At 35.3% G+C, this 15,732-nt stretch overlaps 1 protein-coding gene across 1 annotated transcript; it reads left to right on the forward strand.

The window, feature by feature from the left end:
- The first annotated feature begins 1,097 nt into the window (after positions 1 to 1,097).
- Positions 1,098 to 14,205, forward strand: LOC128987188 (palmitoyltransferase ZDHHC3-A-like). Its single transcript, XM_054407930.1, has 6 exons — positions 1,098 to 1,371; positions 2,945 to 3,084; positions 3,945 to 4,074; positions 4,245 to 4,403; positions 8,593 to 8,710; positions 10,120 to 14,205. The coding sequence occupies exons 1-6, from the start codon at positions 1,253 to 1,255 to the stop codon at positions 10,225 to 10,227; spliced, it is 774 nt and encodes a 257-aa protein (XP_054263905.1). The 5' UTR covers positions 1,098 to 1,252; the 3' UTR covers positions 10,228 to 14,205.
- Positions 14,206 to 15,732: the final 1,527 nt, after the last annotated feature.

Below are 15,732 nucleotides of genomic sequence, written 5' to 3' on the forward strand. Positions count from 1 at the left end.
AAAAAATCCTTTCGGGCAAAAAATGTATAGATATTTATTTAAGTAAATAACATATGTATGTTGAATTTTAGCTAGCTTGTGATCTTTATTTTAAGACCTATTATTGGATTTTTCAAGAAAAAAATAGTCATAAATTAAAACACCCCCACCGCAGCAAACCTGCACCCTAAGCGAATTTCAATTTGCCTGATTGAATTTACACTAAAATATCACATTAAAAATATCATATTAAAAATATCACATTTATTCCCTATTTAAATAGCACTAGTTTAACTAGTACTTCAGTTTGCTGCGACAGAGAGGGTAAAAAAGTGTTTTTAGTAAAATGTTAAATAGTTTAGTATAAAACAAATGCATTTTCCAAATTTGATAAAAATATATTCATATACAGGCTAACTACAACAAGTTTTCTTATTCTCCGTAAGAAAAACATAGGAGTTTGAAATTTAATTTTTTTTTTAATTTTCTCCGTAACTATGTATTAGACCCATGACAACGCTTCAATGTACTAATTTTTTTCTGAGCCCTAAAATGGTTTCAAAATAAATTGCAAAATTTTACGTTTTTAGGGTCAAAAATGGGGAAAACCCATTTTTACCCCGTAAAACCCCCCATAATCCCCCGTTCCCATGGTCCGATCATGCTGGTTCGCGAAGTCGTTCAAATAAATGTAGGTTTACATGTTTAAGTACCAAATTTCATCGAATTCAGATAATTTTTGCTTGAGTTATTGTGCTAACGGACACATTTGACCAACATCTTGGACGCCATCTTGAATTTTGGACTTCCGAGACTCCGATTTTATTAGACTTTTTTTCCTGGAAAATACACATAATTTTAAGTCAAAATAACCAATAAAACAATTTAAAGCAATTTTTTTAGGGTTCTCGTACGGATTTACTCGACTACTATGAGACTCCAAGCGATCACAATAATATTTTAATCCAATCCAGAAGTTATAAAAATTTTCGTTTTTATGTTGGATGTTGGTCAACATGAAATTTAACAGCTGTTTCGAGTTCTTTCTGCTTCTGTCAACCAGTTAGTTATGCTCGCAAGTTGCATTATACCATAACTAAGTAACTAACTGATGCTAACTAATCGAAAACACTAACAACAGCAACATCATGAAGTCAGAGTTACTATTTAAAATTGGAAAGTTTAACTTTGCAGGATATATTTGTGTGTGCGATTATTTGTAAGATACAGTCATGGAGTTAAAGTGAATCCTGGACTCCAACAAATATTGAAAATGTCAATATTTGTTAAGGATCCTTGTGGTTTCATTTGTATTACTCTTACCTACATTGCAGTATTTTATGCAGATTATGTAGTCATACGATGGGTCATCATGCAAACCATGCAAGACAGGTACGACTTCATATGTTTCAAGTATTTTAAATGGCAAGAAGAAGTTAAAAACGAAAACATTAGGCTATTAGGCCTAGGCCTACAAAGATTTTGCTTTTGTATGGCAGGTCTACACACTTGTAGGTTGGCTAGTCAAGGGATCAGATTAGGACTTTTTATAGGCTTATAAACCAAACTCATTATCTGATTTTCTAGTGGGGCCTTGCTGTATGTCAGGGTCCCACCAAGTTACATGTATAACTTAGGTACTGTCCCTTGATATTTAAATTGGCTGAGTCTGTACTCAGCGATTCATGAACTATAGGTGGGCTGGACAGATAGTGACCTGCGTGACGATTTGTTGCACATGTAAGAGGAGGTTGCTTTCTAAGTGGCCGCCCTATAGCCTATATATTGTTTAGTAGCCTAATTGGTGTCCGGTGAAATAAATAAATAAATATATCCAACTGCTATCTCACTATCCATTCACTATGTTATAACCACTGAGTTGTCTTGCTCGGCTGATAATCAGTCAGTAATCTGGCTTTAACAGCAAGTTACTCTTTTTGACAATTTGAAACTGAATCCAGCTGTCGCTGATCATTAGCCTACCTGCTAATAAATCACCCTAATGAAAAATAGCTGATCGTAGTCAGAAACAAAGCTATAGGTACAAACTCCATTCTATGTCCTTGCATTCACATATTTAGCTTAAAACATTTTTGACAGCATAAAGAAAATTGAAGTAAACAAAGACTATGGAACAGTAGGCTACATGCAATTTGTTAAAACTAGGCTACATCACAGGGGGAAGTAAGGAACAGAAGAAACGTCCATCGTACACATTTATAAGTGGTGTCTAGCACTTAGTGCAAAGTCCTTATGTTGGCCTACTACATCACTCACGGTAGAGGAAGACCCTGTGCCCTGTACGATAGGGATTACCACACAATGCACCATTCGGGCTCTTCCTTGCTCGTCACAATTGTACTCCCAACATGACATAGTTACTTTGAGCCTAAAGCGTACGGTTTTCCCATAAGTGTGTTTCCTCTTTAACTTACCTTACTTCTCTGTTGCTACACAATGATAGTAGGCCTACCGTACTTACATACAGAACAGTGCAGGGATGGGGCAGACTCGTTTTGTTTCTGCCGATAAGACTGCCAGCAGCGCATCGGCCTACATAGTACATTGGATTACAAAGTATCAGATTATTGTGGGACAGCTACCTATATTTTTAACGATAATGATAACATATTTCATTTAAGTAGTTCTTGTATTGAGAGAAACGTCGTTTATTTCAATCTTAAGTTGATTTTCTCCAATTTTTGTTACTCTGCTTAAGTCTTAAAGCAAAATGTTGAAGTCCCCATTTAAATGAAGTAAAATCAAATTTCATGTGTGTTTTTGATGTGTTGACTAAGCTTACCGTACTGCACAGTTGAAAGTGATGCCTTGTTTGCAGCCAATAGCCAATTTGAGAACTGTGCCTTAATAGGGGCCCTAGAATAATAATTTTATTATTATTATATTTTTATTATTTCAAATAGACAGTACAAATATTATAAAATGAAAACTTCGTTTTTTGCAGCTTGTGGGCCCCGTTCCACGTGGTGCTATTCAACACAGTCATATTTATGCTGTCGCTGTCTCACCTTAGAGCCATGTGTTCTGACCCTGGAGCCGTGCCTTTGCCACAGAACAGGATGGACTTCTCTGACATACATTCAGGTTTGTGTTTTAATAATTTGGCCAGGGTCTACTGAAATTAAATGTGTACACATTGCTTGATTTACATAGTAATCAGTTAAGCCCTAGTAAACGTGTGAAATTGATACTGTATGTTGAGTCAAGGTTTGGAATTTATAGCTCATCTGTAAATATGTAACTGGTACATATAATTGAACTTAGGAACAATGGAAATCAGCATAACATCAGTAACTTAGTTTTTTTGGAAAACCTTAATTTAAAATAGTCGAAAACTCCAAAAAATGTTCCCTTTAGAATGACAAGTTCTAAAACATTGTCCTACTACTTGCCATCATAAACAAGGTTTGTTTTGGAAACATTTTTGTTAAAACGCATGTTTGAAAGTGTTTTTAAATTAGCAGGCTATTGTTTTGTTTTCATAATTACTAGGCTACCATACCTAACTTAATCTTATAATCGCATGAAAGAAATAGATGGTCACGTGGTAGGCCTATTAGTTTACAGGATGATTTTCCCTATTAAAACTGCCAGAATTTTTCTTTATGCGTGTAAACTAGCAGTTCTGAATTATATTCAGTTTTAATCGACTTGAGGGTACTTGATTCCCGTACGTAAGACGGGCCAACAGCTACCGGTAGTAACTTATTTCTAAAATAAAAAAAACCTGGCTTACAGCTACTTTTTAATAACTAACCTTTTTGTACAATCTATAGGCTAAAACAAGTTTCATAATTTGGGCCTAAGTACATTTTCTATGATACAATGACTCAATGATTGAATAACGTTTTGTGCTGGTTTTGGTTCAGTGATTGTGTGCTATGGACTTTTCACAATTTTATGTTGTGTTGACTTGGTTTTGGATTATTTTTTATTTTGTGTAGGTTCCGAGTCTTTGCTACAAAATGAGGACTGGACTGTGTGTACGAGGTGTGAGACATACCGTCCTCCGCGGGCTCACCATTGTCGGATCTGCAAACGATGCATCCGCCGCATGGATCACCATTGTCCCTGGTAAATATCCTGGATTCACTTGGCCATTGATTGTCAGATGCTTATTTCAACACAGAATCCTTGATCTGTAGCCCATAACATAACAAAAACGTGATGTCACATGGTCAATATTCTGTTACCATTTATGTTGCCCTAATACTGGCTTGGGATTGACTAGTCTGTGTTGACAGGATCAATAACTGTGTGGGGGAGCGCAACCAAAAGTACTTTATCCAGTTTCTAGTCTATGTTGGACTACTCGCCCTGTACGCGATCGCTCTGGTTGTCACAAGCTGGCTTAGGGCGTGTCCGCAATGTCCTACGGAAGTCAACCTGAAGCAGGCAAGAATGTAAGTCGAATCATCTTGTGTACTGTATTTGTAAAAAGAACTTAAGAAATATTTGCAAAATGAAATGTTGTATAATGCAACTTTTTGTTGTCAATATTATATGTCAATATGTGTCCCTGCAATATTATAAACTAACTTTCAGCACAGAATAGAGACCTATCAAGAAGTCTCACCGAGCTAGTAGAAATATTGTCTTTGAATCTGCTGGTGTCTAAATCAGAATACAGAAGCACTGTTGCCACTCTGATTTTGTTCATGTAACCGGTAAATGACACTTATATTATCAGCTGATATCAACGTCATTTTCCTCTCTTTTTGCTCTGACATCATATCCTACCATCCAGCGAGATAGGCACCTTTAGATTCTGGTTTAAATAAATAATTAATAAAATTTCTTTATTAGCCAGCGTTTCTCTGATAAATATCAATGTTTCCACACAACTTTTGTCATTAAACTACTGTACTTACAACCAAACATTTTTATCTTTTAGGGGCATTTTTAACTTATGCATAAAGGTATTGCTGGATGCAACGGTTTAGACAGTAGGTACCTAATACATGTAAAGGGTTTTTGATGTTTTTATTACGGCCTAGTAAGAATTCTGGGTTGGATCTTAATTCTGTGCTTAAAAACATCAAAAGATTGTAAGTTGATCATTCCTAAATTTGTTGTATTTTTTATCACTTGCCATAGATCCTCTCACTCCATTCCATATTCCTCTTGCATTTACATCCATCTTACAATAGATACAATAGATCTTACAATAGGTGGCATTGCTATGGAAAAGATGTAATAATGATAATAATAAATGTACAATAATAGTGCTTCATAAAACATCAAACTGTTATGTTAACAACTTTTTTGAAGCATGAAAACGTCATCCAAAACCACACAACCTCACAACGTCACATGAAACCTCTCCAAACTCCCAAACGTTCTTGTTGTTCATGAAGAGACGAACCTGAACTCTCTCCCCCTCATTGAATGAACGTGCAGAAGGAGCATTTCTAGTTGAAGGTTTTTGTACGTTAGGAAAAATAGCATCCATTTGTATTCTTAACTTCCTGCGGAGGTAAAGTTCAGCGGGTGATTTGCCACATGCTAGAGGAGTTGCCCAGTACCGCATTAAGATCTTCTGGACCTTTATTGCCATTGGTATGTTTTCCGAAGCTGTGGACTTCAGGCGGTTCTTCAATGTTTGAACAGAGCGTTCTGCTAAGCCGTTTGTTGCTGGGTGTCCTGGAGATATGAATTTCTGGAAAACGCCATGCAATTTGCAATAAGCTTGGAATGTATCACTTTGAAAAATTGAGGCATTGTCAGATACCATAACATTCGGGTAGCCGTGTGTAGCAAAAATTTGTTCAAGTAGATGTATGGTATTGGAGCTGGATGGTGCATCTTTGATTACTTTTATCTCCGCCCATTTTGATCTAGCATCAATACACACGAGGAAGTTGAAGCCTTGAAACGGTCCTGCGTAGTCAATGTGTATTCTTTCGCAGTTCTCTTTTGGGATTTCCCACGGGTGATTGGGAGCTTTGGGCGGATTTTACCGTGTTAGCGCACAATTTTCACTCCTTTCACAAGATGCTCAATGTCCTTGTCAATATTTGGCCAGTAAACATAGCGCCTTGCTAGCTGTTTCATTTTTGTGATTCAAAGATGACTTTCGTGAAGTTAATTTAGAATCTTGTTTCTAAGTAGTGATGGAATGTAAACTCTTTCTCCCCGGAAAATAATGTTTTCGACCAAAGTAAAATCAGAATCAGTTGAATTGGTGAGTAGGTCTTTCAAAATTTTAGAGAGCACTGGATCTTTGGCTGTCTCGTTCTTAATGATTTCAGCTGTGATTTCATGGTTTGAAATTTGAAAAATAACTTGGCTGCAGATTTGGTGTACCTCTTTTCCGATTTTCTTGTCTTTAGTAGAGTGAGTCTGTGTAAGAGGAGCTCTTGAAAGACAATCCACGTTTTTATTTTCCATGCCCTTTTTGAACACCAACTTGTAATTGAAACCTGACAGATATGATGCATATCTGAGTAAACGAGCTGAAGTCATTTGTGGTAGAGCCTTGTCATGTCTAAAGATCCTAGATATGGGCTGATTATCTGTTACAAGTTGAAATTGAGTCCCGAATAAGTAATAATAGAAGTGGGAGACACCAAAAACTATGGCCAATGCTTCCCGGTCTAGTTGACTATAGTTACATTCGGCATCAGTGAGTGAACGTGAGGTGTAAGCAATTGGTCTTTCCGTTCCATCAATTAAGTGGCTAAGAACTGCAGCTAGTCCAGTAGGTGAAGCGTCCGTGGTGAGAACTAATGGTAGTTTTGGATCGATAGGTAAGAGTATCCTGTTACTGCACAGCTCAGTTTTGATTCGTTGAAAAGCCTTATCACATTCTGGTGTCCATTCCAATTTCTTATTTTTACGTAACCAACGTCGTAAAGGAGAAGTGACAGTTGAAGCATCTGGAAAGAAACGAGAGTAGTAAGAAACCATTCCTAAGAATCGTCGTAATTCTTCAACTTCTGATGGACGTGACATTTCTTTAATAGCTTGAACTTTGGTAGGAGATTTCTTTATTTTGTTTAACTCCACCACTCGTCCTAGATATTCTATTTGTTCTTGTTAAAATCTGAGAGTCGTTGAAGACAGGCCTGTAGATTTCTTTTGCACTCATCCATTGTTGAACCATGGCAAATTATGTCATCAAAGTAGGCCTCAGATTTAGACAATCCCTTCAAAATTTGTTTAAGAATTCGGTTGAATTCAGAAGGTGCTGTCTTTATTCCGAAGCGTAGACGATTGACATGATATGTTCCACGGTGTGTTGATATTGTCTGGATAATACTGGACTCTTCGTCGACCTTGAGGTGCAGATAAGCTTTGTACAGGTCAAGTTTACAAAAGTAACGAGATCCTCTCAAACTATCGAGTACATTGTCAATTTTTCGAATAGGATGGTTTGCCTGGACTATTCGTTCATTCACACCACATTTGTAGTCAACACAGAGACGAACACTTCCATCTGCCTTAGGTATCACGACTAGTGGTGACCCCCAATCACTTGACGTAACAGGTGAAATGATTCCTTCATTTTCAAGTGAATCTAGTTCCTTGTTGACCTGATCAATAAGAGCATGAGGAACGTTCCGTTCACGATTGAAAATAGGCTTTGCTCCTGATCGAAGATGTAATGATACTGTAAAGTTTGGAACGCATCCAATTTTTGGCTCGAAAATTGGCGCAAATTTTTCAAACAGCTCTTCAACTGAATTTACTGGTTGTAATTGAAGGGTAGTAGCTGGTCGGTTCATTTCAGCGTCAATTTCACACAGCTCAATACCCAGTCCTCGGATCCATTGGCGTCCTAGAAGTGCGTCATGACCTGAAGGGACAATGTGAAGGTCACCTTTGAACTGTTTACCCTTGTATGATACAGAAACTGATACCTTTCCCTCTGGTTTGATTATGTCTCCAGAGTATGAACGGAAAGCTAGCCTTGATGGTTCTACAGGTACGTTCAGATGTAGATGTTCAAAGTCATTCTTCGCAAGGAGAGAAAATTTAGCCCCACTGTCAACTTCAAAACATTGTGATCTTCCATTTATACTGACAGAAACAATGTACTTGTCTGAATCAAGTCCAACTTCAAATAAACCTACGACATCAAAGTTCTGGTAGATCGAATCAATTTTGTGCACTCAGTAATCAGAAGAGTCGTCACTTGAATAATCGTCATCATTTGATCCTGAATTTAGGTTGTTGGTCGAATTTAACATTGATGTTGATTTCTTAGTACTTGACATCAGTGTAGTTATGCAGACCGCAGAGACATGTCCTCGTTTTAAACACTCCCCACATTGGAGTTTATACTTGTGTTTGTTACAATTTGCAGCAATTTGTTTGCTACTTCCACATCTAAGACAGAGGCCTTCTATTCCGAGGGCATTGAAGTCAGGTCTTTTGTTATTTGAACGTTGTTTCCAGTTGAGAGATGTCTTATTAGATGAGCGATTGTTAGAGAACTGGTGGGATCGTCTGGAAGATCTTGTAATTTTGTGCGCTCCAGCGGAATCCACATTAAAATTGTTAACTATTGAAAAAAAATAATAAAAAGTGATTTAAAACGTTGAAAGTGGACATTTCTTCATGGTTTGATGTTTATTTGTTCACAAACAGACTACACTGTGTCATCCTGGTGCTGGAGTCAGCACTGTTTGGTATGTTCGTCATGGCCATCCTCTACGATCAGCTGGAAGCTTTGGCAAATGACGAGACTACTATTGAACAACTTCAGGTACAAACCTAGATTGTAAAAATAATTGTCTATTCCTTTACCGTCAGATCAAATCTAGTTTGGTAAGGTATAATAGAGCACAGATGATTCCATCCTTGATAATCGTAAAAGGTAAATGAGCCGAGTATTTTGACAACAGTGAACAAAATCCTAAATTTAGCTGTGTATTTCCCTGTTGACCTTAAACATAAAGATGGGATGATTCGGTAAAAACTACCTCAAAACCTTATATTATGTTAATTTTGAGTAGTTGTCAACTCTCTATCTCTATACAGTGGACACTTGCTGATCCAGCACATTCAGGCCTTCGGTGTTGCCGGATTATTGAACGTTATCTGAAAAGCACCGTTATTGCAAGAATAGCAGGATTATCGCTAAGTAAAGAATTCAACTGACTTCTGCCCATCTCTATTAATGTCTGAACGATTGCTGCCAACATCTGAACAATTGCTACCGACGTCTGAATAATCGCTTCCAACGTCTAAACGCTCCCGATATCTGCCGATTGTGTTACGATAACTTAAAACAAAACAGCATCCAAGAATACAATCTTTTTAACTTTAAGGTTTTAGAACTTTTATTGAACTTAATACTGAACAAACACTCCATGAAAACTACTATCATTACAAAGGGAATTTCTCAAGTTTTTCTTAGATACAGCTATAATTGCTCGATGTGCTGTCCATTTGCAATGTAACAAGTTTCTAATGGATGTTGTAAGTTGGTCCATACACCGGCTAGCTGATTGAATCTACTCTTGATTTGACTTTTGAAGTATCCTAGTTGCAGTCTGTAGGGTCTTAATGTCAATTATTTAAGTAAAGCCTTGCAAACTGTAGATTTTGCTACTGGTAAGCCAAGTGTGCAGCCTGCACCATGTGGAGGCCTTTGCTTAAAGCACTGTCTAACCCTAGCTACTGTGTCAAGAATTGGGCGACCACAACTTTTACGTTTCAACAGTCCCTAAGAGTTTTAAATTAATTGATGATACTACCGTCAGCTGATTTTGGTGTGTTGGCACGTTGGCAGATTTTTCCTAAAACGTCAGAAAAACTCACGTTTAACATGTATCAAAGTTACACTTGAGTAATAATTATACACAAAAGGTTTTCTTGAATTGTAATATTTTTGAATACAATGTAAACATATCCAAGAAAATAGCAAGGATGAATACTAAACAGCTGATTATAAAAATTTTAAACATGCTCTTTAATCACACGTCAAAATCATTAATGTAAGATAAGAAATAAGTGAGATACATGACATGATAACCTGATGAATCATTTATAAACACCCTGTATTTCTACTTTTAGTCAAAGAGCTTGACATCTCAGCCACTTTATGTATCAATCCCATAGCAATATTATGTCAACTTCTCTACTAATGTGTCATGTTTTGTCAATTTTTAGTCGGGCAGTGGACGGGGGATGAGTATTCACAAGATCATCATGTCCCAGTTATGTCGTCTGCCGTGTTCTGGAAGACAGTCAGGCACAGGCAGTACACATTCTGTGTGAGGAACAACCGAGATTATGGAACAATCAAGCATACGTTCTGTGTAGAACAACCCAGGTGCTGGAACAGTTTAACGCAAATTCTCTGACGAGAATCCAAGACAGTAGAACCATTGGGTGGTGTTACAGTCCTGATATTTCTACTCTTGCATACGATAAAACAGCACTTTTACCATCCAAATTTAATGTACTATATCTATTTTCCCTTACCTTTTTATACTTAATTATTGCATCAAATTTAATCTCAACTGCTTGTTAACTTAGACCGTGTGGTCTGTGATGATCAAAAGATAGTAAAGTAATGCTACACTGTAAACTACAATAGCAAGTCAATGGCTTGGCCAATCTTGAACCAGCAATTTTAGTCTTATCAGCTAAAGACGCTATCATCGATATTCCATGTTCAGTAAGAATAATGATTTTTTTTCATTGAGACCTTTGGTTATTTGAACTCAGTTTACAAATTTAAGTAGCATTATTCAATTGTTATCCTTTAGCAACAAGATGATTTTCACGGGTTAGTCTACGATTGTGTTCCATTAAGTAAATCATGAATACGAACTTAAATTTTGTACATGTTCTGGATGGATAGTAACAAACATCACGTATATATTTGTCGTATTATTTGCTAAAAATGATGCATGTAATTCTCATTGTCGTATGTGTAATTGAGATGTACAATACAGACATATTAGTTATAAGGTAAGATAGATCTAAATTATTTGTACAAAATACTTTTAATCGGCAATTGCTGTGTTGTAATATAAATTTAGCACATGTATATATTGATTCATTTTTTTAAGTTTTGTCATTTATGAAATATTACATTTTATTTTTTATGTTATTTGTTAAATTATTTACTTGCTTTAAGCTTAAGTATGTATTTGTACATTGTAAAATATGTATAGCCTAGTGCTTTATTATGGATAGTGATTTTAAATTTGTGATTCTTGTATCATGATCAAATGTATGAATTTTATTCTGATAAAACTAAATGTGCATTTTTAAAAATTGGTCAAATTCTGATTTTTATAGGCTGTTTAAATTTTTTAAAGTTAAGACTTGCAAAACTCATCCAAATAAGTATAAAAATCATAGCTTAATTTTAAAGTGTGTTTGTATACTAGAGCTACATTATACCAATTTTACGTAAAGGCGCTTATATTCATGACATGCATTTAGCTTCATTTTATTGGTGAGTAAAAAATACTGACTAACAATTTTTCTTTTCCATTTTCAAATTTTCTTCTTTGCATGTGTCAAACCAATGTTGTAAATTCATTGTTAACAAAACAAAATGATATAACCTAAAATAAATGGGATGGTGAACAATGTAAATAATACAATTCAAATGCACAACTATTTGTATTTATAATACTAATGCCAAATGAAATTTTAGTGAGATTGTTCTGAAACAAAACAGAAGTTTAAGAATTAGTGGTTTTTATTTGCTTCTTTTATGGGGCATCCAAGTGCTCTGAAATCACTTTTACTACAAATTATGAGTTATGGTTTTCATCACAACACAAATTTTATTTTCATCACTCCGTAACGAAAGTAACTATTTTCGATAACAGCTGACATCAATGAAAGTAGCCGTTTCCCAAGCTCTAATTTAGGGCGAGGGAAAATCGATCAGCTTATTTTCCCTCGCTCTAAATTTACTTTCCCTCGCTCTCAATTAGTTCTTCATTTATTCACTACGTGCGCTAGTGTTTTGTTACAGTTTAATTTAATGATTTGGAACAGCTGTTTTTATTGTTGCTTAATCTAAATCTATACAGAAACAGGCATTAGTTTGTTTTGCTGTGTTTTTAACATAATGCATGTTTGGAATTGCTCAAAGTATGCCTAACAATACTGAAGATTTTATGAAAACAGCTTAACTTATCACATTTAACCAGATAAATCATGGGAAGGATAAGAAGAGGAATACAGAAAGCTTAGACACTGGTACATATTACAAAATGTTAAGTTAATGAACATGACGAAGTATTTATTAATACATTATTTATCTAAATACTCTACAATTATGAAACCATATTATGTAAGTTGTGATTTTCAATGATAAAGAGTAGTCTAAAACTATTTTAATCCTACTGAAATATGATATTCTGAATGTGTGCATTTTTGCTTCGTGATGAAAAGTATCGTTCATAACTCGTACCAAAAGCTTTTTTCCGACACTTGCTCCATTATTCCCGTCCTCGGCTTTGCCTCACACATGAAACTTGAGCGCGCGTCGGAAAATGCCGCTTTCGGTCCTAGTAATGAAATATACTATTTTCTGTTAACATTTAGATTGCTTAACAGTAGAAACAGTTGATTTAAACATTAAAAAATGGTTGCGCTAAACTGATTGAGGGCAAAGGAAAATAAATTTAGAGCAAGGGAAATTATCTTAACGTCTTTCTCTTGCTCTAAATTAGAGCTTGGGAAACAATTTTCATCATTCAGAAAGTAGCTATTGTTGACAACAGCTGATATCAAAATTAATCAGCTGTATGTATGTGTTCTGTATGTATTTGTTTCCCAAGCTTGGACAGAGTTTGTGTTTGCTACAAAAAAACCTTGAAATTCTCGTTTTTATGTTGTTACAAATGTTTGCTTTAAGCCATTTGTTTTATTATTATTAAGATAGCAACTTCTTAAAATAATTACAGTAGAACCCCGGTTAACACAAATAAAGGGGGAAAGCCGTTTCAGATAACCAATTTTTCGGTCAACCCGTAATATGCTAAAAAATAGCCTATGTATTACCACAGTGTGTAGAAAAATGAATTTAAAACAATATCTATATAATACAGTGTTTTAGATACAGAAGTGTTAGAACGGGTTAGAAAATACTTTAAACAAACAACTGAAGTTGCTAAAGCATTTTACATTGCGTATTATGTATATTAGCTTTATATTTTTTTTGGTTAATGGCGGTTCTACTGTATGATTATTTAAAAATTATAAATTATCAAAATCCTTAGAAAAATAGGTTTGATTTTAGCAAGCTCTGTTGTACTAGAGTATTTTATGTTTGCATCGTGATGAAAAATATCGCTGCAAATTTGTACCGAAAGTGATTTTCTGGCATTTGCAGGTCCGCAGATTTAATGTGACAGGCTATTTCCACCACCTATCTCTCTTCATTACCATGGATTTATTCACTTTGCGCCCCTCAAACACACCCAAAACCTCTTGCAGCGGTGGGCCCGGCACATTTAATAAAGCGTCCCTGCGTACTTGCTACAATTATTCCCATCCTCGGCTTTGCCTTGTATGTAAAAATAATAAACATGATTGGCGTCATCTCAAAGGGAAATTTTGTGTTCGGCCTTACCATACCTCAAACGGATAAAGTTTGAGCACGGATCGGGAAATGCCACTTTCAGCACTAATAATAAAATATACTCTTCCTTTAATCAGCTACAGCTAAATAAAATCATGACAGATCATACAAAATTGCTAGAATTTCTCTGGAGACAGAGTGCTGAAAATGTTTTTATTTTTTGATTAGTTTACTATCATTTTTTACATTCCATTTTTTGTTGTGAACTTTAACTGGAATAGCAAAACGTCGTCACTACTGGACAGATGTTTTTAAAACTGAATTTTCATTAAAAAAATAATTACAGTAGACTACAGTACTGTACTATGTTTTTAATATTCCACAAATGAATGAAAAAAAAATTTTCACTATTTAGGATCTTTACGAATTCTAAAATTCAAAAATTCTAGGGAAAATGTTTTTTTCTTTACAAAGTCTCTAATTTTATTCGTTTTTCCACTTTTGTACCAACCCTTGCCCTTTCAAATATGATGATTAATGTGTTTCAAGTTAATAATTTATTATTAATGTTATTTGATTGTAGAAGATGCGAATGATATTTTGTGTAAACATATCACAAGGAATCATCCAATACATGTGTACTTGTAATTTTAATTTATACTCTTTTTTATATAAACTGAATAAACTTTTGTTCACATACAGTAGTTGTTTCTGCTTCTGAATCCTAAATTTGGTAATCTAATCTATTTAGTAATGGTACAATGCTTTGTAAAAAACATCCTCATAGAGTTATTTTCAAACAACGGTACACAGTTCTGGATGTAAAGGCAGTAATTGGTTACTGTAAGTATATTTCTCATCCTGCTGTAAATCTGAAGACTTCATGAAACTTAAACATCCAGACGTTTCATGTCCAGTTCTGTTTGTGTGCACTGACTATATATTTCCGTCCTATTTTAGAATTTCGGAAGTAATACCAATGAAAAAGCTGTTGATTAAAAACATCAGTGATTTATATCAGCTCAACTAAATTCACTCAAGTAAAAAAAACTGATGATAACTCTAATATGGGGATGGAATGTCTGGTTCTATCAATATTGTAAAGGATTTTAAGTAATTAGCTTCTTGTACAAGTGTGTGTTGTCACTGATTAAGAATTAAAGGGGTTGTTTAAATGTATTATTTACTCAATGAGATTAAGTATATCAGATAATCTATATATATAAAATCCAATGTATGTTTGTTTGTTTGTCCTTTATGGACTCAGGTTTTATTAAGCATTATTCAAGGATGGTTTGTGTGAAGTATGGTGCAGATCCGTCAAAAGGGCTCCGCCCCAGTGGCTCTGGAGTTTCCCATGTTAACCTTATAAGTACTCACTAGTAAACACGTTGCTCGAAATCGAGCAATTGCAAAGAAGTAAAGTAGTTATTTAAAAACAAATTAAACTCATCATAATTTCCGATGAGTTTAAAAGACTTTGAAATGAAAAATAACAGCAATTAAAATATACAGCTGATCAAAATGTAAACAATCATGTTCTTCATAAGGATAACATGGGAACTTTAACAGCCACTGGGGCAGAGCCCAAGGGACTTTTTCAAAAATGTAAGGTCAGTTTGCAAATCTACGCGACACGCTCTTTCCAATGAGACGTCAATGGATAAAATCGGTTAAGAAATGGCGGAGGAGTTCAACCGACAAAGTTTCATGTAGCGTATTAATTATATAGATATTTAAATGGAATTAAAGAATCTTAACAGCTGGTTCAACTGATCAATTTGATTCTGTGATGCTCAATACATTAAAAAGTTAATAGGTTTACCAACAGGGTGCAGCACTATAATTTTTTTAAATTTATGACAAAAGCTAATTTCCAACCAAAAGGTGAGTGAGCATAGCGAACGAACTTCAACCTGGAGGCGAGTTAGCGTAGTGTACGAGCTAAGCTGAAGGCAAGTGAGGGCAGCGAACGAGCTCCAACCTAAAGGTGTGTGAGCGTAGCGAACGAACTTCAACCAGGACGTGATTGAGCCATGCGAACGAGCTCATCTTGAAAATGAACGAGCTTTTGACATTATACCACATTACCACATTAGGACAGTCTGTCGGGCCAGCTAGTCTTTAATAAATCTTACTAATATTATAAATGTGAAAGTTTGGTGTTTGTTTGAAGTTCAATCACGCATTAACTACTGGACAGATTGGGCTGAAATTTAGCATGATGA

The sequence above is a fragment of the Macrosteles quadrilineatus genome, unplaced genomic scaffold (genome assembly GCF_028750875.1).
Source record: "Macrosteles quadrilineatus isolate MER2022 unplaced genomic scaffold, UCM_ALF_1.0 Scaffold_2__2_contigs__length_208266976, whole genome shotgun sequence".
Classification (NCBI taxonomy): domain Eukaryota; kingdom Metazoa; phylum Arthropoda; class Insecta; order Hemiptera; family Cicadellidae; genus Macrosteles; species Macrosteles quadrilineatus.